The sequence below is a fragment of the Artemia sp. Qi Xiang Cuo genome, unplaced genomic scaffold, assembly GCF_049724085.1.
Source record: "Artemia sp. Qi Xiang Cuo unplaced genomic scaffold, ASM4972408v1 HiC_scaffold_2954, whole genome shotgun sequence".
Lineage (NCBI taxonomy): Eukaryota > Metazoa > Arthropoda > Branchiopoda > Anostraca > Artemiidae > Artemia > Artemia sp. Qi Xiang Cuo.
In genome coordinates, this window is record NW_028300808.1 from 1,820,255 (window position 1) to 1,847,798 (window position 27,544).

General features: G+C 35.1%; 2 protein-coding genes across 2 annotated transcripts; both read right to left on the reverse strand.

The window, feature by feature from the left end:
• Window positions 1-23,518: 23,518 nt before the first annotated feature.
• LOC148938366 (uncharacterized) lies at window positions 23,519-23,977 on the reverse strand. Its single transcript, XM_089107853.1, has one exon. It carries the CDS (start codon window positions 23,975-23,977, stop codon window positions 23,519-23,521), a length of 459 nt encoding a protein of 152 aa, XP_088963979.1.
• Window positions 23,978-25,738: 1,761 nt separating this feature from the next.
• Window positions 25,739-26,128, reverse strand: LOC148938367 (protein CFDP2-like). The gene has a single exon (XM_089107854.1). It carries the CDS (start codon window positions 26,126-26,128, stop codon window positions 25,739-25,741), a length of 390 nt encoding a protein of 129 aa, XP_088963980.1.
• Window positions 26,129-27,544: the final 1,416 nt, after the last annotated feature.

Sequence of the window (27,544 nt, forward strand, 5' to 3'; positions counted from 1 at the left end):
AGTTACATTCTCTTGATTTTTCAAAGTTCATTTTGAAGTCTTTCGTTGAAATGCAAGAGTTGGAATATTTCAGTAGTGTTTTTCACAGTTACATTCTCATGATTTTTCAAAGTTCATTTTGAATTTCTTTCATTCAAATACAAGACTTGGAATATTTCACTACTGTTTTGCCGTGGTTTACCTTGTCACAATTACATTCTCTTGATTTTTCAAAGTTGATTGTGGAATTCTTTCATTGCAATGCAAGAGTTGGAATATTTCAGTAGTGTTTTGTCATGGTTTACCTTGTCACAGTTACATGCTCTTGATTTTTCAAAGTTTATTTTGGATTTCTTTCGTTGAAATGCAAGAGTTGGAATCTTTCAGTAGTGTTTTGTTATGGTTTACCTTGTCACACTTACATTCTATTGATTTTTCAAAGTTCATTTTGGATTTCTTTTGTGGAAATGCAAGAGTTGGAATATTTAAGTAGTGTTTTGTTATGGTTTTCTTTGTCACAGTTACATTCTCTAGATTATTCAAAGTTCATTTTGGATTTCTTTTGTTGAAATGCATGACTTGGAATATTTCAGTAGTGTTTTGTCGTTGTTTATCGTGTCACAGTTACATTCTCTTGAGTTTTCAAAGTTCATTTTGGATTTCTTTCCTTGAAATGCAAGAGTTGGTATATATGAGTAGTGTTTTGCTATGGTTTACCTTGTCACAGTTACATTCTCTTGATTTTTTAAAGTTCATTTTGAATTTCTTTCGTTGAAATGCAAGAGTTGGAATATTTCAGTAGTGTTTTGTTATGGTTTATATTGTCACAGTTACATTCTATTGATTTTTCAAAGTTTATTTTTGGATTTCTTTCGTTGAAATGCAAGAGTTGGAATATTTCAGTAGTGTTTTGTTATTTTTTACCTTGTCAAACTTACATTCTCTTGATTTTTCAAAGTTCATTTTGGATTTCTTTCGTTAAAATGTAAGAGTTGGAGTACTTCAGTAGTGTTTTGTTGTGGTTTACCTTGTCAAAGTTACATTCTCTTGATTTTTCAAAGTTCATTTTGGATTTCTTTTTTTGAAATGCAAGAGTTGGAATATTTCAGTAGTGTTTTGTCGTGGTTTACCTTGTCACACTTAAATTCTCTTGATTTTTTTCAAAATTCATTTTGGAATTTCTTTCGTTGAAATGCAAGAGTTGGAATATTTCAGTAGTGTTTTGTCGTGGTTCACCTTGTCACAGTTACATTCTCTTGATTTTTCAAAGTTCATTTTGGTATTTCTTTCGTTGAAATGCAAGAGTTGGAATATTTCAGTAGTGTTTTGTTATTTTTTACCTTGTCAAACTTACATTCTCTTGATTTTTCAAAGTTCATTTTGGATTTCTTTCGTTAAAATGTAAGAGTTGGAGTACTTCAGTAGTGTTTTGTTGTGGTTTACCTTGTCAAAGTTACATTCTCTTGATTTTTTAAAGTTCATTTTGGATTTCTTTCGTTGAAATGCAAGAGTTGGAATATTTCAGTAGTGTTTTGTCGTGGTTTACCTTGTCACACTTACATTCTCTTGATTTTTTTCAAAATTCATTTTGGAATTTCTTTCGTTGAAATGCAAGAGTTGGAATATTTCAGTAGTGTTTTGTCGTGGTTCACCTTGTCACAGTTACATTCTCTTGATTTTTCAAATTTCATTTTGGAATTTCTATCGTTGAAATGCAAGAGTTGGAATATTTCAGTAGTGTTTTGTTATTTTTTACCTTGTCAAACTTACATTCTCTTGATTTTTCAAAGTTCATTTTGGATTTCTTTCGTTGAAATGTAAGAGTTGGAATATTTCAGTAGTGTTTTGTTATGATTTAACTTGTCACAGTTACATTCTCTTGATTTTTCAAAGTTAATTTTGAATTTCTTTCGTTGAAATGCAAGAGTTGGAATATTTCAGTAGTGCTTTGTCGTGGTTTACCTTGTCACAATTACATTCTCTTGATTTTTCAAAGTTCATTTTGGATTTCTTTCGTTGAAATGCAAGAGTTGGAATATTTCAGTAGTCTTTTGTTGTGGTTAGCTTGTCACAGTTACATTCTCTTGATTATTCAAAGTGTATTTTGAATTTCTTTCGTTGAAATGCAAGAGTTGGAATATTTCAGTAGTGTTTTTCACAGTTACATTCTCATGATTTTTCAAAGTTCATTTTGAATTTCCTTCATTGAAATGAAAGACTTGGAATATTTCACTAGTGTTTTGCCGTGATTTACCTTGTCATAATTACATTCTCTTGATTTTTCAAAGTTCATTTTGGATTTCTTTCGTTGAAATGCAAGAGTTGGAATATTTCAGTAGTGTTTTATCGTGGTTTACCTAGTCACAGTTACATTCTCTTGATTTTTCAAAGTTCATTTTGGATTTCTTTCGTTGAAATGCAAGAGTTGGAATATTTCAGTAGTGTTTTGTTATGGTTTTCCTTGTCATAGTTACATTCGCTAGATTTTTCAAAGTTCATTTTGGATTTCTTTCGTTGAAATGCAAGAGTTGGAATATTTCAGTAGTGTTTTGATATGGTTTACCTTGTCACAGTTACATTTTCTTGATTTTTTAAAGTTCATTTTGGATTTCTTTCGTTGAAATGCAAGAGTTGAATATTTCAGTAGTGTTTTGTTATGGTTTATATTGTCACAGTTACATTCTATTGATTTTTCAAAGTTCGTTTTTGGAATTCTTTTGTTGAAATGCGAGAGTTGGAATATTTCAGTAGAGGTTTGTTATGGTTCACCTTGTCAAATTTAAATTCTCTTGATTTTTCAAAGTTCATTTTGGATTTCTTTCGTTAAAATGCAAGAGTTGGAGTACTTCAGTAGTGTTTTGTCGTGGTTTACCTTGTCACTCTTACATTCTCTTGATTTTTCAAAGTTCATTTGGAAGTTCTTTCGTTGAAATGCAAGAGTTGGAATATTTCAGTAGTTTTTTGTTATGGTTTACCTTGTCACAGTTATATTCTCTTGATTTTTCAAAGTTCATTTTGGATTTATTTTGTTGAAATGCAAGAGTTGGAATATTTCAGTAGTGTTTTGTTATGGTTTACCTTGTCACAGTTACATTCTCATGATTTTTTCAAAGTTCATTTTGAAGTTCTTTCATTGAAATGTAAGAATTAGAATATTTCAGTGGTGTTTTGTCTTGGTTTACCTTGTCACAATTACATTCTCTTGATTTTTCAAAGTTCATTTTGGATTTCTTTCATTGAAATTCAAGAGTTGGAATATTTCAGTAGTGTTTTGTCGTGGTTTACCTTTTCACAGTTACATTCTCTTGATTTTTCAAAGTTCATTTTGAATTTTTTTCGCTGAAATGCAAGAGTTGGAATATTTCAGTAGCGTTTTGTAGTGGTTTAACTTGTCAAAATTACATTCTCTTGATTTTTCAAAGTTCATTTTGGATTTCTTTCGTTGAAATGCAAGAGTTGGAATATTTCAGTAGTGTTTTGTTGTGATTAGCTTGTCACAGTTACATTCTCTTGATTTTTCAAAGTTCATTTTGAAGTCTTTCGTTGAAATGCAAGAGTTGGAATATTTCAGTAGTGTTTTTCACAGTTACATTCTCATGATTTTTCAAAGTTCATTTTGAATTTCTTTCATTCAAATGCAAGACTTGGAATATTTCACTACTGTTTTGCCGTGGTTTACCTTGTCACAATTACATTCTCTTGATTTTTCAAAGTTGATTTTGGAATTCTTTCATTGCAATGCAAGAGTTGGAATATTTCAGTAGTGTTTTGTCATGGTTTACCTTGTCACAGTTACATGCTCTTGATTTTTCAAAGTTTATTTTGGATTTCTGTCGTTGAAATGCAAGAGTTGGAATCTTTCAGTAGTGTTTTGTTATGGTTTACCTTGTCACACTTACATTCTATTGATTTTTCAAAGTTCATTTTGGATTTCTTTTGTGGAAATGCAAGAGTTGGAATATTTAAGTAGTGTTTTGTTATGGTTTTCTTTGTCACAGTTACATTCTCTTGATTTTTCAAAGTTCATTTTGGATTTCTTTCGATGAAATGCATGACTTGGAATATTTCAGTAGTGTTTTGTCGTGGTTTACCTTGTCACACTTACATTCTCTTGATTTTTCAAAGTTCATTTTGGATTTTTTTCGTTGAAATGCAAGAGTTGGAATATTTCAGTAGTGTTTTGTTGTGGTATACCTTGTCATAGTTAGATTCTTTTGATTTTTTAAAGTTCATTTAGTATTTCTTTCGTTGAAATGCAAGATTTGAATATTTCAGTAGTGTTTTGTTATGGTTTATATTGTCACAGTTACATTTTATTGATTTTTCAAAGTTTATTTTTGGATTTCTTTCGTTGAAATGCAAGAGTTGGAATATTTCAGTGGTGTTTTGTTATTTTTTACCTTGTCAAACTTACATTCTCTTGATTTTTCAAAGTTCATTTTGGATTTCTTTCGTTAAAATGTAAGAGTTGGAGTACTTCAGTAGTGTTTTGTTGTGGTTTACCTTGTCAAAGGTACATTCTCTTGATTTTTTAAAGTTCATTTTGGATTTCTTTCGTTGAAATGCAAGAGTTGGAATATTTCAGTAGTGTTTTTTCGTGGTTTACATTGTCACACTTACATTCTCTTGATTTTTTTCAAAATTCATTTTGGAATTTCTTTCGATGAAATGCAAGAGTTGGAATATTTCAGTAGTGTTTTGTCGTGGTTTACCTTGTCACAGTTACATTCTCTTGATTTTTCAAAGTTCATTTTGGATTTCTTTCGTTAAAATGTAAGAGTTGGAGTACTTCAGTAGTGTTTTGTTGTGGTTTACCTTGTCAAAGGTACATTCTCTTGATTTTTTAAAGTTCATTTTGTATTTCTTTCGTTGAAATGAAAGAGTTGGAATTTCTCAGTAGTGTTTTGTCGTGGTTTACCTTGTCACACTTATATTCTCTTGATTTTTCAAAGTTCATTTGGAATTTCTTTCGTTGAAATGCAAGAGTTGGAATATTTCAGTAGTGTTTTGTTGTGGTTTACCTTGACACAGTTACATTATCTTGATTTTTAAAAGTTCATTTTGGATTTGTTTCGTTGAAATGCAAGAGTTGGAAAATTTCAGTGATGTTTTGTTGTGGTTTACCTTGTCAAAGTTACATTCTCTTGATTTTTCAAAGTTCATTGTGGATTTTTCTCTTTGAAATGCAAGAATTGGAATATTTCAGTAGTGTTTAGTCGTGCTTTACCTTGTCGCAATTACATTCTCTTGATTTTTCAAAGTTCATTTTGGATTTCTTTCATTGAAATGTAAGAGTTGGAATATTTCAGTAGTGTTTTGTCGTGGTTTACCTTGTCACAGTTACATTCTCTTGATTTTTCAAAGATCATTTTGGATTTCTTTCATCGAAATAAAAGAGTTGGAATATTTCAGTAGTGTTTTGTAGTGCTTTACCTTGTCACAGTTACCTTCTCTTGATTTTTCAAAGTTCATTTTGGATTTCTTTCGTTGAAATGGAAGAGTTGAAATATTTCAGTAGTGTTTTGTCATGGTTTACCATGTCATAGTTACATTCTCTTGATTTTCAAAGTTCATTTTGGATTTCTTTCATTGAAATGCAAGAGTTGGAATATTTCAATAGTGTTTTCTTGTGCTTTACCTTGTGAAAGTTACATTCTATTGATTTTTCAAAGTTCATTTTGGATATCTTTCATTGATATGCAAGAGTTGGAATATTTCAGTAGTGTTTTGTAGTGGTTTACCTTCTCACAGTTACATTCTCTTGATTTTTCAAAGTTCATTTCGGATTTTTTTCGTTGAAATGCAAGAGTTGGAATATTTCAGTAGTGTTTTGTTACGGTTTACCTTGTCACAGTTACATTCTCTAGATTTTTTAAAGTTCATTTAGTATTTCTTTCGTTGAAATGCAAGATTTGAATATTTCAGTAGTGTTTTGTTATGGTTTATATTGACACAGTTACATTTTATTGATTTTTGAAAGTTTATTTTTGGATTTCTTTCGTTGAAATGCAAGAGTTGGAATATTTCAGTAGTGTTTTGTTATTTTTTACCTTGTCAAACTTACATTCTCTTGATTTTTCAAAGTTCATTTTGGATTTCTTTCGTTAAAATGTAAGAGTTGGAGTACTTCAGTAGTGTTTTGTTGTGGTTTACCTTGTCAAAGTTACATTCTCTTGATTTTTTAAAGTTCATTTTGGATTTCTTTCGTTGAAATGCAAGAGTTAGAATATTTCAGTAGTGTTTTGTCGTGGTTTACCTTGTCACACTTACATTCTCTTGATTTTTTTCAAAATTCATTTTGGAATTTCTTTTGTTGAAATGCAAGAGTTGGAATATTTCAGTAGTGTTTTGTCGTGGTTCACCTTGTCACAGTTACATTCTCTTGATTTTTCAAAGTTCATTTTGGATTTCTTTCGTTAAAATGTAAGAGTTGGAGTACTTCAGTAGTGTTTTGTTGTGGTTTACCTTGTCAAAGGTACATTCTCTTGATTTTTTAAAGTTCATTTTGGATTTCTTTCGTTGAAATGCAAGAGTTGGAATATTTAAGTATTGTTTTGTAGTGGTTTACCTTGTCACACTTACATTCTCTTGATTTTTTTCAAAATTCATTTTGGAATTTCTTTCGTTGAAATGCAAGAGTTGGAATATTTAAGTAGTGTTTTGTCGTGGTTAACCTTGTCACAGTTAAATTCTCTTGATTTTTCAAAGTTCATTTTGGAATTTCTATCGTTGAAATGCAAGAGTTGGAATTTTTCAGTAGTGTTTTGTTGTGGTTGACCTAGCCAGACTAACAGTCTCTTGATTTTTCAAAGTTCATTTGGAATTTCTATCATTGAAATAATAGTGTTTGAAAATTTCAGTAGTGTGTTTTCGTGATTTACCTTGTCAAATTTAAATTCTCTTTATTTTTCATATTTTATTTTTAATTTCTTTAGTTTTAATGAACAAGTTGGAATATTTCAGTAATGTTTTGTTGTGGTTTACCTTGTCAAAGTTATATTCTCTTGATTTTTCAAAGTTCATTTTGGATTTCTTTCGTTGAAATGCAAGAGTTGGAATATTTCAGTAGTGTTTTGTCGTGGTTTACCTTGTCACAATTACATTCTCTTGATTTTTCAAAGTTCATTTTGAATTTCTTTCCTTGAAATGCAAGAGTTGGAATATTTCAGTAGTGTTTTGTCGTGATTTACCTTGTCACAGTTACATTCTCTTGATTTTTCAAAGATCATTTTGGATTTCTTTCATCGAAATAAAAGAGTTGGAATATTTCAGTAGTGTTTTGTAGTGATTTACCTTGTCACAGTTACATTTTCTTGATTTTTCAAAGTTCATTTTGGATTTCTTTCGTTGAAATGGAAGAGTTGAAATATTTCAGTAGTGTTTTGTCATGGTTTACCATGTCATAGTTACATTCTCTTGATTTTCAAAGTTCATTTTGGATTTCTTTCATTGAAATGCAAGAGTTGGAATATTTCAATAGTGTTTTTTTGTGGTTTACCTTGTCACACTTACATTATGTTGATTTTTAAAAGATCATTTTGGATTTCTTTCATTGAAATGCAAGAGTTGGAATATTCCAGTAGTGTTTTGTCGTGCTTTACCTTGTCACAGTTACATTCTCTTTATTTTTCAAAGTTCATTTTGGATTTCTTTCGTTGAAATGGAAGAGTTTAAATATTTCAGTAGTGTTTTGTTCTGGTTTACCTTGTCAGGGTTACATTCTCTTGATTTTTCAAAGTTCATTTTGAATTTCTTTCGTTGAAATGCAAGAGTTGGAATATTTCAGTAGTGTTTTGTCGTGGTCTACCTTGTCACAGTTACATTCTCTTGATTTTTCAAAGATCATTTTGGATTTCTTTCATTGAAATGCAAGAGTTGGAATATTTCAGTAGTGTTTTGTAGTGGTTTACCTTGTCACAGTTACCTTCTCTTGATTTTTCAAAGTTTATTTTGGATTTCTTTCATTGAAATGCAAGAGTTGGAATATTTCAGTAGTGTTTTGTCTTGGTTTACCTTGTCACAGTTACATTTTCTTGATTTTTCAAAGTTCATTTTTGTTTTCTTTCATTGAAATGCAAGAGTTAGAATATTTAAGTAGTGTTTTGTTGTGCTTTACCTTGTCACAGTTACATTCTCTTGATTTTTTAAAGCTCATTTTGAATTTCTTTCATTGAAATGCAAGAGTTGGAATATTTCAGTAGTGTTTTGTCGTGGTTTACTTTGTCCAACTTACATTCTCTTGATTTTTCAAAGATCATTTTGGAATTCTTTCGTTGAAATCCAAGAGTTGGAATATTTCAGTAGTTTTTTGTTGTGGTTTACCTTGTCAAGGTTAAATTCTCTTGATTTTTCAAAGTTCATTTTGGATTTCTTTCATTGAAATGCAAGAGTTGGAATGATTTCAATAGTGTTTTCTCGTGGTTTACCTTGACACTGTTACATTCTCTTGATTTTTCAAAGTTCATTTTGAATTTCTTTCGTTGAAATGCAAGAGTTGGAATATATCAGTAGTGTTTTGTCATGGTTTACCTTGTCACAGTTACATTCTCTTGATTTTTCAAAGTTCATTTGGATTTCATTCGTTGAAATGCAACAGTTGGAATATTTCAGTAGTTTTTTGTCGTGGTCTACCTTGTCACAGTTACATTCTCTTGATTTTTCAAAGTTCATTTTGGATTTCTTTCATTGAAATACAACAGTTGGAATATTTCAATAGTGTTTTCTCGTGGTTTACCTTGTCACTGTTACATTCTCTTGATTTTTCAAAGTTCATTTTGAATTTCTTTCGTTGAAATGCAAGAGTTGGAATATATCAGTAGTGTTTTGTCATGGTTTACCTTGTCACAGTTACATTCTCTTGATTTTTCAAAGTTCATTTGGATTTCTTTCGTTGAAATGCAAGAGTTGGAATATTTCAGTAGTTTTTGTCGTGGTATACCTTGTCCCAGTTACATTCTCTTGATTTTTCAAAGTTCATTTTGAATTTCTTTCATTGAAATGCAAGAGTTGGAATATTTCACTAGTGTTTTGTTGTGGTTTACCTAGTCACTGTTACATTCTCTTGATTTTTCAAAGTTCATTTTTGGATTTCTTTCGCTGAAATGCAAGAGTTGGAATATTTCACTAGTGTTTTGTATCTGGGTTGGTTTTTTGCAAGTCCAAGAATTTGTCTTTGTCGGTTTGAATGTCTAAAGTGCATTTCTTTCTCTGTTTCTATGTCTGAATCTATTTATTTACATGTCTGGGTTGGTGTCTGGTTAGGTTAGGTTAGGTTAGCTAAGTTAGGTTAGGTTAGGTTAGCTAGTAAACATTTCTCCATGTTTAAGTTAGGTTAGGTTAGGTTAGCTTATCATGAGCGTTCATGATAAGCTAACCTAACCTAATCCAACTTAAACATGGATAAATATTTACTAGCTAACCCAACCTAACCTAACTTAGCTAACCTAACCTAACCAAACACCAACCAAGACATGTTAACAAATAGATTCAGACATAGAAACAGAGAAAGACATGCACTTAAGACATTCAAACCGACAAAGACAAATTTTTGGACTTGCGAAAAACCAACCCAGATACAAAATACTAGTGAAATATTCCAACTCTTGCATTTCAACAAAAGAAATCCAAAAATGAACTTTGAAAAATCAAGAGAATGTAACTGTGACAAGGTCAACCATGACAAAACACTACTGAAATATTCCAACTCTTGCATTTCAACGAAAGAAATCCAAAATGAACTTTAAAAAATCAGGAGAATGTTACAGTGACTAGGTAAACCACAACAAAACACTACTGAAATATTCCAACTCTTGCATTTCAATGAAAGAAATTCAAAATGAAATTTGAAAAATCAAAAGAATGTAACAGTGACAATGTAAGCCACGAGAAAACACTATAGAAATATTTCAACTCTTACATTTCAATGAAAGAAATCCAAAATGAACTTTGAAAAATCAAGCGAATGTAACCGTGACAAGGTAAACCACAACAAAACACTACTGAAATATTCCAACTCTTGCATTTCAACGAAGGAAATCCAAAATGATTTTTGAAAAATCAAGAGAATTTATGTGTGACAAGGTAAACCTCGACAAAACACTACTGAAATATTCCAACTCTTGCATTTCAATGAAAAAATCCAAAATGAATTTTGAAAAATCAAGAGAATGTAACTGTGACAAGGTAAACCACGACAAAACACTATTGAAATGTTCCAACTCTTGCATTTCAATGAAAGAAATTCAAAATGAACTTTGAAAAATCAAGAGAATGTAACTGTGACAAGATAAACCATGACAAAACACTACTGAAATATTCCAACTCTTGCATTTCAACGAAAGAAATCCAAAATGAACTTTGAAAAATCAATGAAATGTAAGTGTGACAAGGTAAACCATAACAAAACACTACTGAAATATTAAAACTCTGGCATTTCAAAGAAATAAATCCAAAATGTAATTTGAAAAATCATGATAATTTAACTGCGACAAGTTAAACTACGATGGAACACCATTGAAATATTCAAACTCTTGCATTCCAACGAAAGAAATACAAAATGAACTTTGAAAAATCAAGAGAATGTAATTGTGACAAGGTAAATGACGGCAAAACACTAGTGAAATATTTCAACTCTTGCATTTCAATGAGAGAAATTCAAATTGAACTTTGAAAATCATGATAATGTAATTGTGGCAAGGTATACCACGAGCAAACACTACTGAAATATTCCAACTCTTGCATTTCAACGAAAGAAATTCAAAATGAACTTTGAAAAATCAAGAGAATGTAACTCTGACAAGGTAAACCACAACAATACACTACTGAAATATTCAAACTCTTGCATTTCAATGAAAGAAATTCAAAATGAACTTTGAAAAATCAAGAAAATGTAATTGTGACAAGGTAAACAACGACAAAACACTATTGAAATATTCTAACTCTTGCATTTCATCGAAACAAATACAAAATGAACTTTGAAAAATCAAGAAAATGTAACTGTGACAAGGTAAACCATAACAAAACACTACTAAAATATTCCAACTCTTGCATTTCAACGAAAGAAATCCAAAAAGAACTTTGAAAGATCAAGAGAATGTAACTGTGACAAGGTAAACCACGACAAAACACTACTGAAATATTCCAAATATTGCATTTCAAGGAAAGAAATCCAAAATGAACTTTGAAAAATCAAGAGAATGTAATTTTGACAAGGTAGACCACGAGAAAACACTACTGAAATATTCCAACTCTTACATTTCAATGAAAGAAATTCAAAATGAACTTTGAAAAATCATGAGAATGTAACTGTAACAATGTGAACCACGACGAAACACTACTGAAATATTCCAACTCTTGCATATCAACGAAAGAAATTCAAAATGAACTTTGAAAAATCAAGAGAATGTAACTGTGTGAAGGTAAACCACAACAAAACACTACTGAAATATTCCAACTCTTGCATTTCAACGATACATCAAAAGAATGTAACTTTGACACGGTAAACCACGACAAAACACTACTGAAATATTCCAACTCTTGCATTTCAACGAAAAAAATTCTAAAATGAACTTTGAAAAATCAAGAGAATGTAACTTGTAACACGGTAAACCACGACAAAATAGTACTGAAATGTTCCAACTCTTGCATTTTAACGAAAGAAATTCAAAATGAACTTTTAAAAATCAAGAGAATATAAGAGATACAAGGTAAACCACGACAAAACACTACTGAAATATTCCAACTGTTGCATTTAAATGAAAGAGATCCCGAATGAACATTGAAAAATCGTGAGGATTTAATTGTGACATTGTAAATCATAATAATTCACTACTGAAATAGTCAATCTCTTGCATTTCTGTGAATAAACTCCAAAATTAACTCTAAAAAATCATGAGAATAAAACGAGGTCAGGGTGGACAACGACAAAAAACTACTGATATATTCCAACTCCTACATTTCAATGAAAGAAATTCAAAATAAACTTTGAAACATCAAGAGAATGTATCTTTGACAAATTAAACCACGACAAAACACTACTGAAATATTCCAACTCTTTCAATACAACGAGATAAATCCAAAATGACATTTGAAAAATCATGATAATTTAAGTGTGACAAGGTAAACCACGATAAAACACTACTGAAATATTCCACCTCCTACATTTCAATAAAAGAAATACAAAATGAAATTTGAAAAATCAAGAGAATATAAGTTTGACAAAGTAAACCACGACAAAACACTACTGAAATATTCCAACTCTTGCATTTCAATGCAAGAAATTCAAAATGAACTTTGAAAAATCAATAGAATGTAACTATGAGAAGGTAAACCACGACAAAACACTACTGAAATAATCCAACTCTTGCATTTCAAGGAAACAAATTCAAAAGGAACTTTGAAAAATCAAGAGAATGTAACTGTGACAAGGTAAACCACAGCAAAACACTACTGAAATATTCCAACTCTTGTATTTCAACGAAAGAAATCCAAAATGAACTTTGAAAAATCAAGAGAATGTAAGTGTGACAAGGTAAACCCTGACAAAACACTACTGAAATATTCCAACTTTTGAATTTCTATGAAAAAAATCCAAAATGAACTTTTAAAAATCAGGAGAATTTAAGTTTGTTAATCTGAGGCACAAAAAAACAATACTGAAATATTCCAACTCTTGCATTTCAACGAAAAAAATCCAAAATTAACTTTGAAAAATGAAGAGAATGTAACTGTGACAAGGAAAAGCACAAAAAGACACTACTGAAATATTCCAAGTTTTGCATTTCAATGAAAGAAATCCAAGATGAACTTTGAAAAATCAAGAGAATGTAATTGTGACAAGGTAAACTACGACAAAACACTATTGAAATATTCCAACTCTTGCATTTCAAAGAATGAAATCCAAAATGAACTTTGAAAAATCAAGAGAATGTAACTGTGAGAAGGTAAACCACGACAAAACACTACTGAAATATTCCAACTCTTGCATTTCAACGAAAGAAATCCAAAGTGAACTTTGAAACATCAAGAGAATGTAACTGGGACTAGGTGAACCATGAAAAAACACTACTGAAACATTCCAACTCTTGCATTTCAACGAAAAAAATCCAAAATAAACTTTGAAAAATCAAGAGAATGTAACTGTGACTAGGTAAACCACGACAAAACAATACTGAAATATTCCAACTCTTGCATTTCAACGAAAGAAATCCAAAATGAACTTTGAAAAATCAAGAGAATGTAACTGTGACAAGAAAAACCTCGACAAAACAGTACTGAAATATTCCAACTCTTGCATTTCAATGAAAGAAATCCAAGATGAACTTTGAAAAATCAAGAGAATGTAATTGTGACAAGGTAAACTACGACAAAACACTACTGAAATATTCCAACTCTTGCATTTCAAAGAATGAAATTCAAAATGAACTTTGAAAAATCATGAGAATGTAACTGTGACAAGGTGAACCACGACTAATCACTACTGAAATATTCCAACTCTTGCATTTCAACGAAAGAAATCCAAAATGAACTTTGAAACATCAAGAGAATGTATCTGTGACAAGGTAAACCACGACAAAACACTACTAAAATATTCCAACTCTTGCATTTCAACGAAAGAAATCCAAAATGAACTTTGAAAAGTCAAGAGAATTTAACTGTGACAAGGTAAACCACAACAAAACACTAATGGTGGTATAGGGAGCCAAACGTTGGGGGGATGGGGCCCTTCTGTGTCTCAAATGCGTAAATAAAAAAGTATTAAAAAAATGGAGGGGCAAAACGTAAAGGGGCCCTTTGGGGCCCTGGGGGTGCCCGGGGGCTCTTTGGGGGCCCCATGGGACTTTTGGGAGCCCGGGGGCATTTGGGAGTCCGGGGGGTATTTAGGGGTCCTTTGGGCATTTGGGGGCCCCGGAGCATTTGGGCGACCAGGGGGCCTTTGGGGGCTCGGGGGTCATTTGGGGACCTGGGGGCCCATTGGGTTTGGGGGGGATGGAACCCTTTGGGGTTGGGGTAGGGGGGCCCTTTGGGGTTGGGGTAGTGAACCTCACAACACTGTTCAAATGGAACTTGTGTATTATAACGACCACGGGGTTTCACCCCAAATCATCTTCTAAATCATCTTCTAAAATCATCTTCTAAAAAGTCTCTAACTGTTTCGCCTAAATAATCCCCTAAACGTAATTTCTGCGTGTTCCTTTTGTTTTGGCATCCCTGCGCTGTCACATTTGATATTCCTAGAAACCCTTTCCCGCGTTAATCTCTTCATCTCTAAGTTGTTCCTAGCTACACTATTATGGCTTCAATAGAATATTATTTTATCGCTAAGTCTAATGACCTGAGAAGTCATATTTAAAAAATTGAATATTAATTTATCTCTTTAGAGTCCCGTATAATTCCTAGGAAACAAGTGATGTCATTTCTAATTCCCCTTTCGTGAATCAATAATTCCCCTTAGAAACAACAAATAAATACCCTTTTCTTGAATCAATAATTCCCCTGAGACACAACAAATAAATTGTCCTTTCATGGATCAATAATTCCCGTTAGAAACAACAAATAAATTAACCTTTCTTGGATCAATAATTCCCCTTAGAAACAACAAATTAATTCCCCTTTCTCGAATCAATAATTCCCCTCGATTATGTAAATCAATTTCTCAGAAATCCACTTCCCCTCTTGTCCTAGATCAATACATCTCTCCCCCGTTAATGCGCATGTACAAACTTCACCCCAGTGTCATTATACCTGGACAAACAGCAAATAAATCGACCTTGAAGGAGGTGTCATTGACCCGTTCGAATCAATAAACCATGAAAATACATCAAAGTGAGAAAAATCCTGTTTTTTCATTCTCAGTGACAAAAACCATAAGAACATGCATAAACTATGTACATCCAGGAACTCATGATAGCTCCCTACTTTCCCGTTAAATCGGTATCGTTTTCATTCCGGTTTCGTTGTTATTCCTGTTCTAATTGAATTCCTGTTCAATCGGTATTATTTTTATTCCAGTTCTAATTGAATTCCTTTTTATTCCCGTTCCAATTGAATTCCCGTTCAATCGGTATCGTTTTTATTCCCGTTCTAATTGAAATCCTGTTCAATCGGTATCCTTTTTATTCCCGTTCCAATTGAATTCCCGTTCAATCGGTATCGTTTTTATTCCCGTTCTAATTGAATTCCGGTTCAATCGGTATCGTTTTTATTCCCGTTCTAATTGAATTCCCGTTCAATCGGTATCGTTTTTATTCCCGTTCTAATTGAATTCCCGTTCAATCGGTATCGTTTTTATTCCCGTTCTAATTGAATTCCCGTTGAATCGGTATCGGTTTTAATTAGACTCCTAAACCAATGAGGGGGCTTTTTCAGAGATATGAAGACCAGAAATAAAGACTTTTTAGCTGATGAAATAAAAAATAAATTTCAACTGAAAGTAAGGAGCAACATCAAAAGTTAAAATGAACAGAAATCAATCTGTGTATGAGTGGGGGGGTCGTCCTAATTACCCCTCTTTTCACGTTAAAGATTTTTAGTACTTTTAAAAAAGCTTCTGGTCCTAATTAAATGACCCTGTCTTTCAGGAGTAGTTTTTACAGAATTGGGACAAAAGTTCAGACCTTAGCCTAAAGAGTGGGTTATTGAAGGGAAAGTCCCCCTGATATATGGTATAATTTCTGTTCTTTTTAAGTTTTAATTTTGCTCCTTACTTTCAGTTGAATTTTTTATTTAATTTCTGATCGTTTCTCCAATAATGCCAGGATATCCACCTCTCCCTTCACTAGAAATTACCCCCACAAGAAATCCTCCGTGGAAAGTTCCCCCGTGCACCTCTCCGGAAATTAACCCCGGACGGTTCCAACCCCGATGTAATTCTACTTAGAAAATATGTTGCGGGCGATTCTGCGTGAAACATTCTTCTCAGCATCTTTCTATTTAAAAAAAGACTTGTTTTTTGTTTAAATTCTGATCGTTTTTCAAGGCATGCCTGAAATCCCCCTATGTGGAAATTTTTTCCGGGTAACTCCGTTCCCCGTGGAAAGTTTCTCCTTCGGATAATTCCCCATGGATAATTTATCCTGGTGATGATTCCCCCATGGAGAAATTTTCCCGCGGAAATCCCCTCCACAATCCTCTCTGGGGGGGGGGGAATACCCCCAGAGAATTCCATCCTTTCTCAATATTTCCCCCTGGTAATTTGTCGATGATTTTTGGCAATTCCCCAGAAAGTAAGAGAAATAAATTAAATTTCATATGTGAATTCTGGAAAATTCCCGCATGTAAAGTTTTTCTGAAAAGTTCCCCCCCCCCTGGAAACTTCCTTCCCAATAGAAAACTATCTCCGTATAAAGTCCTCTTCCCGCTCCGTAGAAAATTTTAAAACAGTTATTAAACTAACTAATAGAAACTCATTTGAACCTTGAGACACGAGTTTAACCAGATGACTCAGAATTATCAAAACACTAGATTTTGGCCAGAAAAATTCCCAGATTTCAAGTCTGTTCCTCAGAAAGAAGCCCCATCGTCCCTCTTCCCCTATAAAAGGTACTTGGGGTTAGGAATCTGGTCTCAATTCATGGAAAAATCCAACTTTATTTGCAAGAGGTTTATCTTTCACATTTTGAAATTAAGTCGAAAACAATGGATTAAGCTATACTTACGAATGAAACAACTCAAAGTCGTTTCTGTTATCAAAAAGACACAGAAAAACTTTGCGTTTTGCACAATACCACCGGTTCATCTTGTCGCAGCCTGGATTCTTAAGAATTTTCGACTCATGTAAGGGAATGTCTGCTCTTGCAAAATCTAGGGGGCAGAATTTGAAACCTTTCCAGATGAACCAAGTCCGGTGCTTTGTCATCAAATCTCCCCCTTAAATATGGGGTGTTCAGCAAGAAATTAGTCAATGGGCTACTTCACCACTGCTGTATACTTGTTGTTTTTGTTTTCCCACAAGTCAAGAAAACTATTAGGAATACCAATGACGATGAAACAATTAACAAGACGTACTGTCCATTTCTTTGTCCTGGATTTAAATCAGTAACAACAATTGGTTCGATCACACATATCTATCCCACCCATGAAGCGACTATAGTCAGCAAATCTTTTGAGGTACTTCCTTTCTAATTATGTCTTTATGTTCTTGTCCCAACGTTTACAGGTGTTTCTTCGTCTACCCATCTATAATATATGCAAGCAATGAAGTTTTGTTGTCGTAACCGTATGGAAATGCTATTTTTCTACCCTCTCTTGTGTCATGGATGTACCACGACCAAGTGTTTTAAGTCTCTAATAGTTTTTAAAAGCGGACAATTTTATGCGTAACCGGGTCTTCACTATCGTACCACTTGCCATCAGTTCCTTATCAATCAGGATATCAAGCAGATTTCACCAACGTGTCATATAGAAAATCTAACGAAGCACCAAGTCAATGTGCTCTTAGTCCCACATTGTAGATTATTTGCTCCTAGCAAATCATAAAATTCAGCATCAACCCAAACGAGCTGGCAGGCACAATGTTTTTAAGATTTACTGAGATAGGTATTTTACGAATATGCTGGTTCAGTGAAGAGAATCCATCAGCTTGGATGGAGCCTCACTCATACTCATGCTTTGAGTAGCTGTTATCACTATGTGGGAGCAATTAAACTTTTTTAAAGGTTGGTTGACATCAGTGGCCCAGGTTCCCAAAGCCTATTAGCCAGCCTCTGCTCTTTTAATAGTTGATCAGTGGGAAAGTGTTTGAAGATGTCTAGAATGACAAAAATTGGCACCTTGACATCAGCTCAGAAATTTTGCAAACGTGATATTCAGCTTACAAATACATTCACGGCCATAGAAATTCCAAATTATCCCAAAGGTTAACTATGACGAAGAATATTTTGATCTCTTCTGGGATCACAATCAATGTTTGTCGGCTTTTTGAGTCATGTTGAAATTCATTGCAAATGCAAATTTCTCAAAAATCTTGTTCAGGAAACTGCTCAAAAGTGTACTCTGGATATAAACTATAATCAGTCTCTAATTTCTATTGGTCATCACTTTGTTAAAATTTCGAGCCAATACGCCATTTTATCGCTGCCGACCTCCAATTAGAGATTAACGATAAAGTTATTATGAAGATTATTGATATAGTCTTCTATATCACCCTGCTCATCAGTGATTAGCTTATCATTATCATCAGAATTTGAAAGTATTGAACAGCTATCACTGGCTAGGTTAACAGTTAAAGCAGAATATACACATCTATCTTAATAAGCAGTTTCCGATGCAGCATTCCTAGGCTGGCAGAGATCATCTTTCTCTTCCCTGGGCAGATCCAGATAGCTGTTGCCATTATCTAACAGCGTATTCACTGTCATATGGATGGCAAATATAAAAGGAGTAGTTTAGTTTCCTGAGAAGCAAAGAGAATCAGTGTTTTAAGGAACTACTACTACTACTATAACTACTACTACTAACATATCACCGCAACAACAAGTTGCCCGACACCAGCAAAGCTACGTACGCTCCTCTTCATCCCAATCTATTCAAAGCCTCCCTCTTTACAGCCTCCCAGGTAGTTCCCATTTCCTTTGAATCTGTATGTATAACATCCTCTCACCCCAACCGTGGACAACCTGCTTTCGGTTTAATCCTAGACGTTTAGCCAAAAAGGACAATCTTCGGATATCTGTCATCCTTCATCCACAGAACGTTCCCCAGCCATTTCAACCGTTCTCTCATTATCATAGGCATCGCTATAGCGCTGCCAAAATAAAGAACGATGTTGGCACAATTTATTATTAGTTTTTTTTCCATACCAGGGCACTTCGTATCGAAGAGTTGTCGTAGAAACTTCGAAAAGGGCTCATTTGATTGGAAATTGGAAGTGGCTAGTGCCCTTTTTAATAGCCGGAAGTGATTGGATGGCAACTACCCCCCCCCCCCACGCCCATCATTTCCCAAAACACATCCAATCAAAATTTTGAGATAGCCATTTTGTTCAGCGTAGTCGATTTCCAGATAGAAAATATGTTTTTGAGGAGGACATTTTCCCACAACCCTCGGGGCAAGGGTTTTAAGTTATGCCCTGGGGGTATATAAGAGCGATATTGGCACAATGTATTATTTTTTTTTTTTTTCTTTAGAGCAGGTTACTTCGTATCAAAGAAGTTGTCATAGAAACTTCGAAAAGGGCTCATTCAGTTGGAAATTGGAATGGCTAGTACCCTTTTTAATAGTCGAAAGTGATTGGAAGGCAACTAACAGCCCTTCCACGCCCACCATTTCCCGAAACATATCCAATCAAAATTTTGAGATAGCCATTTTCTTCAGCGTAGTTGATTTCCAGATTGAAATTATGTTTTTGAGGAGGACAGTCCGCCACAACCTTCAGGGCAAGGGTTTTAAGTTATGCCCTGTGGGCATATAAGGTTTTATAGAAGGTGTTGTCATAGAAACTTCAAAAAAGGCTCATTCGATTGGAAATCGAATGATCCTTAATAGTTAATTCTTAATAGTTAATTTAATAGTTGAAAGTGATTGGAGGGCAACTAATCACCCTCTCACGCCCACTTTTTCCCGAAATACATGCAATAAAAATTTTGAGATAGCTGTTTTGTTCAGCGCAGTTGATTTCAAAATAGAAATTATGTTTTTGAGGAGGACACTCCCCCACAGCCTTCAGGACAAGGGTTTTAAGTTATGCCCTGGGGGCATATATGGTTTTTATAGAAGGCGTTGTCGTAGAAACTTCAATTAAGTCTCATTCCATTGGAAATCCAAAGGACTAGTGCCCTTTTTAATAGTCGAAAGTGATTTGAGGGCAACTAAACCTCGTCTCATGCCCACTTTGTCCCCAAACACATCCGATCAAAATTTTCAGATAGCAATTTTGTTCAGCGTAGTTGATTTCCACATATGAATTATGTTTTTGAGGAGGACACTCCCCCAGAGCCCTCAAGGTAAGGGTTGTAAGTTATGCCCTTGAGGCATATGAGGTTTTTATAGAACGTGTTGTCGTAGAAACTTCAAAAAGGGCTAATTCGCTAAGAAATTGAAATGGCTAGTGCCCTTTTTAATAGTCGAAAGTGATTGGACGGCAACTAACACCCCTTCCGCATCAACCATTTCCCCAAACACATCCATTCAAAATTTTGAGACAAACATTTTGTTCCACGCAGTTTAAAGTTCAGGAAATTATACCTTTGAGCAGGACACTCCCCCCAAAGTCTTCAGGGCAGGGGTTATAAGTTATACCCTGGGGGCATATAAGGTTTTTATTTAAATCTTTGTCGTTAAAACTTGAAAAAGGGCTCATTCGATTGGAAATTAAAAGGGCTAGTGCCCTTTTTAATAGTCTAAAGTGATTTAAGGGCAACTAACCCCCCTCTCACGCCCACCATTTCCCCAAACACGTCCAATCAAAATTTTGAGATAGCCAATTTGTTCCACGCAGTTTAAAGTTCAGGAAACTATACCTTTGAGCAGGACACTTCCCCACAAAGTCTTCAGGGCATGGGTTATAAGTTATGCCCTGGGGGAATAAAAGGTTTTTTTTGAAGTCTTTGTCGTAGAAACTTGAAAAAGGGCTCATTCGATTGGAAATTCAAAGGTCTATTGCTCTTTTTGATAGTTGAAAGTGATTTGAGGAAAACAAACCCCCCTCTCACGCCCACCTTTTCCCCAAACACATCCAATCAAGATTTTTAGATAGCAATTTTGTTCGGCGGAGTTAATTTTCAGATAGAAATTATGTTTTTGAGGAGGATACTCCCCCACAGCCCTCAGGGCAAGGGTTGTAAGTTATGCCCTGGGGGCATATGAAGTTTTTATAGAACGCGTTGTCGTAGAAACTTCAAAAAGGGCTCATTCGATTGGAAATTGAAATAGCTAGTACCCTTTTTAATAGTCCAAAGTGATTGGATGGCAACTAACACCCCTTCTATGCCCACGCTTTCCCCAAACATATCCAGTCACAATTTTTAGATAGCATTTTTATTACATGCAGTTTTGAGTTCTGGAAATTATGCTGTTGAGCAGGACATTCTCGCTATAGTCTCCAAGGGCAGGGTTACAAGTTATGCTCTGGGGCATGTTAGGTTTTTGTTGAGATCTTTGTCGTAGAATCTTGAAAGAGGGCGCATTTGATTTGAAATTCAAAGGGCTAGTGACCTTTTTAACAGTCAATAGTGATTTAAGTGCAACTAACCCCCCTCTCATGCCCACCTTTTCCCCAAACACATCCAATCAAAATTTTGAGATAACCATTTTGTTTCAGGCAGTTTAAAGTTCAGGAAATTATACTTTTTAGCAGGACACTAACCCCACAGTCTTCAGGGCAAGGGTTATAAGTTAGTAAAAAAGTCCTAAAAACTTTAAAAGGGCTAATTTGATTAGAAATTGTTAGGGCTAGTTCCTTTTTTAATATTTGAAAGTGATTGGAGAGTGGCTACCGCCCCTCTCACGCACTCAATTTTCCCAAACACTTCCAATCAAAATTTTGAGATAGCATTTTTTTTACACACAGTTTAAAGTTCAGGAAATTATACCTTTGAGCAGGACACTCCCCCCACAGTCTTCAGGGCAAGGGTTATAAGTTATGCCCTTTGGGCATATAAGGTTTTTATTGAAATCTTTATCTTAGTAACTTGAAAAAGGGCACATTCGATTGGAAATTTAAAGGGCTAGTGCCCTTTTTAACAGTCAATAGTGATTTAAGTGCAACTAACCCCCCTCTCATGCCCACCTTTTCCCCAAACACATCCAATCAAAATTTTGAGATGGCCATTTTGTTTCAGGCAGTTTAAAGTTCAGGAAATTATACCTTTTAGCAGGACACTAACCCCACAGTCTTCAGGGCAAGGGATATAAGTTAGTAAAAAAGTCGTAAAAATTTCAATAGGGCTCATTTGATTGAAAATAGAAAGGGCTGATACCCTTTTTAATAGTCGAAAGTGATTGAAGGGCAACTAATCCCCCTCCCACACCCAACTTCCCATTTGCCTTTATATTTAAAAACTAAATGTTGCCTAAGATTAAATCAAAATGCACTGTGTTAATGCTAATTCCCAATAAAGCATATCAGCAGTATTACAAGAACGACTGAGGGTATTATGTTCAAACTTTCGGGGCTACTTCTGCTCTTAAAATTCATTCAAGTCAAAATAGCGTAAGTGTATCCAAGCTATCAAAGAAAGAAAGCAGATTTTTTGGCGAATGGTATCAAGTTTTCCATTTCAGGTCAACTAGAGGAGGTATGAAACTAAATTGAACACTACTATCTGTGTCCAGATTTTTCAAAGGATGTATGTTGTTAAAAATTGCTGAATATTTTTCTCCAGCATACAAATAATAGGCTAAAGTATAAAGTCTTAAAAAACGAAAACATTTAAAGTATTATTTTCTTTTTCCCTTTAAAGACTATGTCAATATAAAACGAACAGAAATAAATTAAAAAAAAACTTTTTCCACAAAATAAGTTTTTCAAAGAAAAGTAAAGAACTCCATTAAACAAAAAATGAGGAAAAATAAAATCAAATAATCTACCAAGGGTGAAACTACCACAAATCAGCTTCGATAAATAAATGAAACCCAAAACTAACAGAAATTATTATAAATAACCGAGTCAAACTCAAAACGAGTGGAAATTAACATGAGTAGGGCTCAAAACCCCTATGCCTTCCCAAGGCCAGAACATAATTTACACTCTACTGTAAAAAATACAAATGAATATGCATTGTCAGTTTCTACCAAGCGTGAAACTACCGCAAATCAGCATCGATGACTAAATGAAACCCAAAACGAACAGATATTACAATAAATAACCGAGTCAAACTCAAAACGAGCAGAAATTAATATAAGTTGGGCTCAAAAGCCCTATGCCTTCCCATGGCCGGAACATAATTTGCACTTTCCAGAAAAAATACAAATGAATGTGCATTGTCAGTTTAATATCCATATACTGATATTTATATATCAAAATATTAATATTATTTGATTTATTAAAGTTATAAAAGTAAAAACATTTATATTTTTCCAGTAAAGGGCAAATTTTTATAACACCATGTAAGGTATTGATAATATTTGAGAAGATTTTAATAATCTTGCTAATAGCAGACACGATTTTGATATCACTATGTTAGGTTTCCTTAATAGGTAACATGATTTTGATAGCAACATTTCAAATTTTGGCAATAGTGGACATGTTTTGATTGTAGCTGGAAATATTTTGTTAATAACTTGCGAGATTAAATGATAATATTATGCATGATTTTGTTAATAACTTACATTATTTTTATAATACCATGTATAGTTTTGTTATTTTCATACAGTATTCTCAATATACCAGTCGAAATTTGACAATGTAGCGCGAGATTTTTTCAATATATTGGACAAGATTTTGCATACAAGAGTTGGGTAATACTTGGCAAGATTTTGATAATCTTTATAATGAAAAACACGATTTGATCACAATATGTTAAATTTGGCAGTAGCACACACGATTTAGATAACATCATGTCAGATTTGACGTAATCAAATACTTACTTACTTAAGGCTCCTGTCAAGTTGGGGGTGGCGTAGAGAGCTTCGCAACTTTGCTCCTCCAGGCTGACCGGTCTACTGCTATTAATGGGGCCTCTTCGACAGCGATGTTAGCTATCTCAAGGAATTTGTTGAGGCTATCCTTCCATCTTGTCTGAGGTTTGCCCCTCGGGTGAGACCAGCCATTAGCTTTAGCGTCAAAATCGTAGACTATTCGGGCTGGGGTTGTCGTCGGCATACGCAGGAGGTGTCCGAACCATCTAAGAGTACGGTGCGCTATTTGGATGGAGAATGGCACTTGGGAGGTGAGTGCGAGCAACCTTGCGTTGCTTACAAAATCGTCCCATCGAAGTCCCTGAATCCGACGGTGCTGTTTTGTCTGGCAGATGTCTATCATGCTGAGGATTGTTGATTTGAGAGGCCAGGTTTCCGTTGCATAGAGGAGGACCGAGCCTACGGATGCATTATAAATTCGCATCTTCGTGCGCCTATATATATGCGGCATTCTAAAGAGATTGTTGAGCCTTCCGACGATAGACGAGGCTTTTGAAACTCGGCTGCACACCTCTTCCTCTATAGAGCCTTCATTAGACAGCACGGAGCCAAGATAAGTGAAGTTCTTTACAACTTCAACAGGAGCTGCGCAAACAATTATGTTCTCAGGGGATAAAACTGGGCTTGAGGGTTAAGGTCCCATTATCTTTGTTTTAAACCAGTTTATTTTCAGGATAACTTTTACAGGCTGATTCTGCAAAACTTTTAGAGCATTAGTCAAGTGGTTAACCGAGTTAGCAACAAAAACAAGGCTACCTGCAATGTCAGTGTACATCAAAATGCGATTTCCAAACTGCAGACCAAAGGGTAGAGGATTTGTTGTTCGTGTCATGACATGGTGTATCACGCAATTGAACAGTTCCGGGGCGGCGGCACACCCTTGTCGTACACTGGTTTTGATGCCGAATGTTGTGCTCTGTTTGCCGTTGACTTGGACACAACCCACGGTCTCTTCGTAAAGCTTTTCAAACAACTTGCAGTATTTGTCTGGTAGAAAAGTTGATTGAAGTATCAGCCAGAGCGAGTTGCGATCCACCGAGTCAAGCGCAGCCTTAAAGTCCACAAAGGCTACATATGCTTTCCTCCTGAATTCCTTCGTCTTCTCAATTAACTGGCGCATGGTAAAGATTTTTTCGATAGTGCATCTCCCGGGAATATACCCCGCCTGCTGGACTCTCCTCTTTCTTCTGAGGATACTCGTACATCTATCCAGCAGGGTCATAGCAAAGAGCTTTCCAGGCACTGAAAGTAGCGTTATGCCTCTGTAGTTCAAACAGATGCTCTTGCTCCCCTTTCTCTTCCATAAGGGCAGGATTATACCAGCTCGCCAGTCCTTCAGGATCCATTCTGTGCGCCAAACAACAGAAAACAGCATATGGAGCCAAAGTAGCATTGCCGGTCCGGCCTACTTCAGGAGCTCAGCGGATATTCCACATACGCCTGCCGCTTTGTTATTCTTCAAACGTTTTACTGCTGTGTAGATTTCTGATGACGTGAAAGGAGTTTCCGTGTCACTTGTCAGTGGTTCCTGGGTCCTGGTAGCTAGGCTAATGATTTCCTGGTCAGTCTGTGTTACGGCTTCGGTGTTGAGGAGGCCCAAGAAGTGGTCTTTCCATCGACTGACCTGGGCAATTTCGTCACTAAGCGGCTGACCATCCACAGAGACAACACATGCAACCGAGGGAGCTATGTATCCTGTTAGATCACGAAGAAAAGTGTAGAGACTGACAACGTCACCTTTCTTGGCTGCACCCTCTTGCTCATGTGTCTTTCTTTCAACAAACAGTTTCTTGTCTCGCTGTATCAGTTTGTTGCGGACCCCATTAAGGCTTCTATAGATTGGCATGTCACCGAGTAGCCTCGCCTTGCGTCTCTGCTCTCTGACGTCAAGTGTATCCTACTGAATCCACGCTTTATTAGCACGCTTTTTCCGACTAATATTTGCTGTCGCTGATTCCAGGAAATTCTTTTTGGACGTGAGGCATGCGTTTTCACAACTTTCAAATGGCAGGAGTGTGTCGAAGCGGTTCGAGACATCAATGGCATATTTCGACCGTATCTTCTGATCGCAGAGGCGAGAGACATCGATCTTGGCTGGTCTTGGTTCTGAGCGATGGGCTTTGAGCCTTAGTCGCATGTTAGCGACGACGAGGCGATGGTCAGTGTTGCCAATCTCAGCTGCCCTCTACGTCCTGCAGTTACTGATCGAAGACCTCCATCTCTGTGATACGATGATGTAGTCGATCATTTTTTTGGTATGGCCGTCATTGCTGTACCATGTATATGTGTGAATGTCCTTCCTTGCAAACATGGTATTCGTAATCACTAGTTTGTGCATGCTGCAGAGCTGTAGAGGCCTTAGATCATTGTCATTTAGGGACTCAGGAGTAACTGGGCCAATGACTTGTCGCCATAAGTTGTGGTTGTCGCTCACAGTTGCATTAAGGCCACCCTGGAGAATCAAAATATCGTGCGGGGATATCTTAGATAATTCATTCGTCAGGGCAGAGTAGAAATTGTCCTTTATTTCGGTGTCAGCTTCGTTTGTCGGGGCATAACAAACAAGGACCGTCATTTTTCCTTGCTTGTGATTGAGTCGAGCATTAGCGATTCTAGCCGAGACGGGAGTGAATGAAAAATAGACACTTCTTGGATTTGTCATCAAGAACTAGTCCGACTCCATTTCTTCTGGTGGTTGTCTGGCCAGACCAGAGAAGGTTTTATCCCTCATTTATGAGATCATTTCCATTCCCGACTAGGTGGGCTTCTGTTATTCCAGCAATGGAGATGCGGAATCGCTTCAGTTCCATCACCAGAAGCGTCTTAGCTCCGGGAAAATTTAATGTCAATACATTCCAGGTGGCAATTCGGAGGCCACCTTGGTCAATAAGATTCAAACGCTGGTCATTTCTCAGTCCAGGGGCAAGCAAGGGTCGTGATGGGATAAAAGAAGGTTAGTCATCCGAGGTAGTTGCTAAGCTATTCGTTGCAATGGGTTTCAGGTGGAGGGTTGCAAGCCCAACCAACCCTAGGCCTGGATTCTGATTAGAGCCAGGATTTATCTGTATACTGAGAATCCGGGGGTGGGCTCCACCCACCTCATGAGGTTGAGGCCACCCTGATTGGAGCGTTTAGTTAAAGGAAACCCCGTATCCAGAGGTCCGTGGTCAGCAGACATGGTCTGCATCATTCCGGACGAGCTCCATTCACTTTTAATCAAATACGTTTTGTTATTATTAGAAAAAGCTTTTTGTTAATATCAGGTACAATTTCCATAATACCATGCAAGATTCTGTTATAACTTTCAAGAATTTGATAATAATACGTTAAGATTTTGTTATATCATAGAGGATTCTCATTATACCATGTTTGGATTTTGATAATGTAGCGTAAGATATTTGATAATTTTTGGCAAGATTTTTATAATACCACGTAAGATTTGGTAATGCTTGATAATATTTTGATAGTAACAGACACGATTTTGCTAGCACCGTTCTATATTTTGATAATAACTTGCAAGATTTTGGTAATACAGGAAAAGATTCTCAAATTATCTCACAAGACTTTGAAGATGCAAGACAAGATTTTGCAATATTTAACAGCATTTGGTAATACCATGCAAGACTGATAATATCATGATAATATCTTGATAATAGCAGACATTATTTTGCTATCACCATTCTAGATTTTGATAATAACTTGCAAGATTTAGGTAATGCCAGAAATGATTTTCATAATATTTCAAAACATTTTGAAAATGTAAGAAAAGATTTGGTAATATTTAATAGGATTTGACAATGTCATGCAAAACTTTGATAATATCCTGTAAGGTATCGATAATATTTGACAAGATTTTTGATAATCTTGAGAATAGAAGACACGACTTTGATATCACTATGCTAAGTTTTGTTAATAGGTAACATGATTTTGATAGCACCATATTATATTTTAGTATTAGCGGACATGTTTTGATTGTAGCTGAAAATATTTT

Excerpts from the sequence above, each read along its gene's own strand:
- LOC148938366 (XM_089107853.1), bottom strand. The coding sequence starts at position 23,977 with ATGCGAATTTATAATGCATCCGTAGGCTCGGTCCTCCTCTATGCAACG.
- LOC148938367 (XM_089107854.1), bottom strand. The coding sequence starts at position 26,128 with ATGACGGTCCTTGTTTGTTATGCCCCGACAAACGAAGCTGACACCGAA.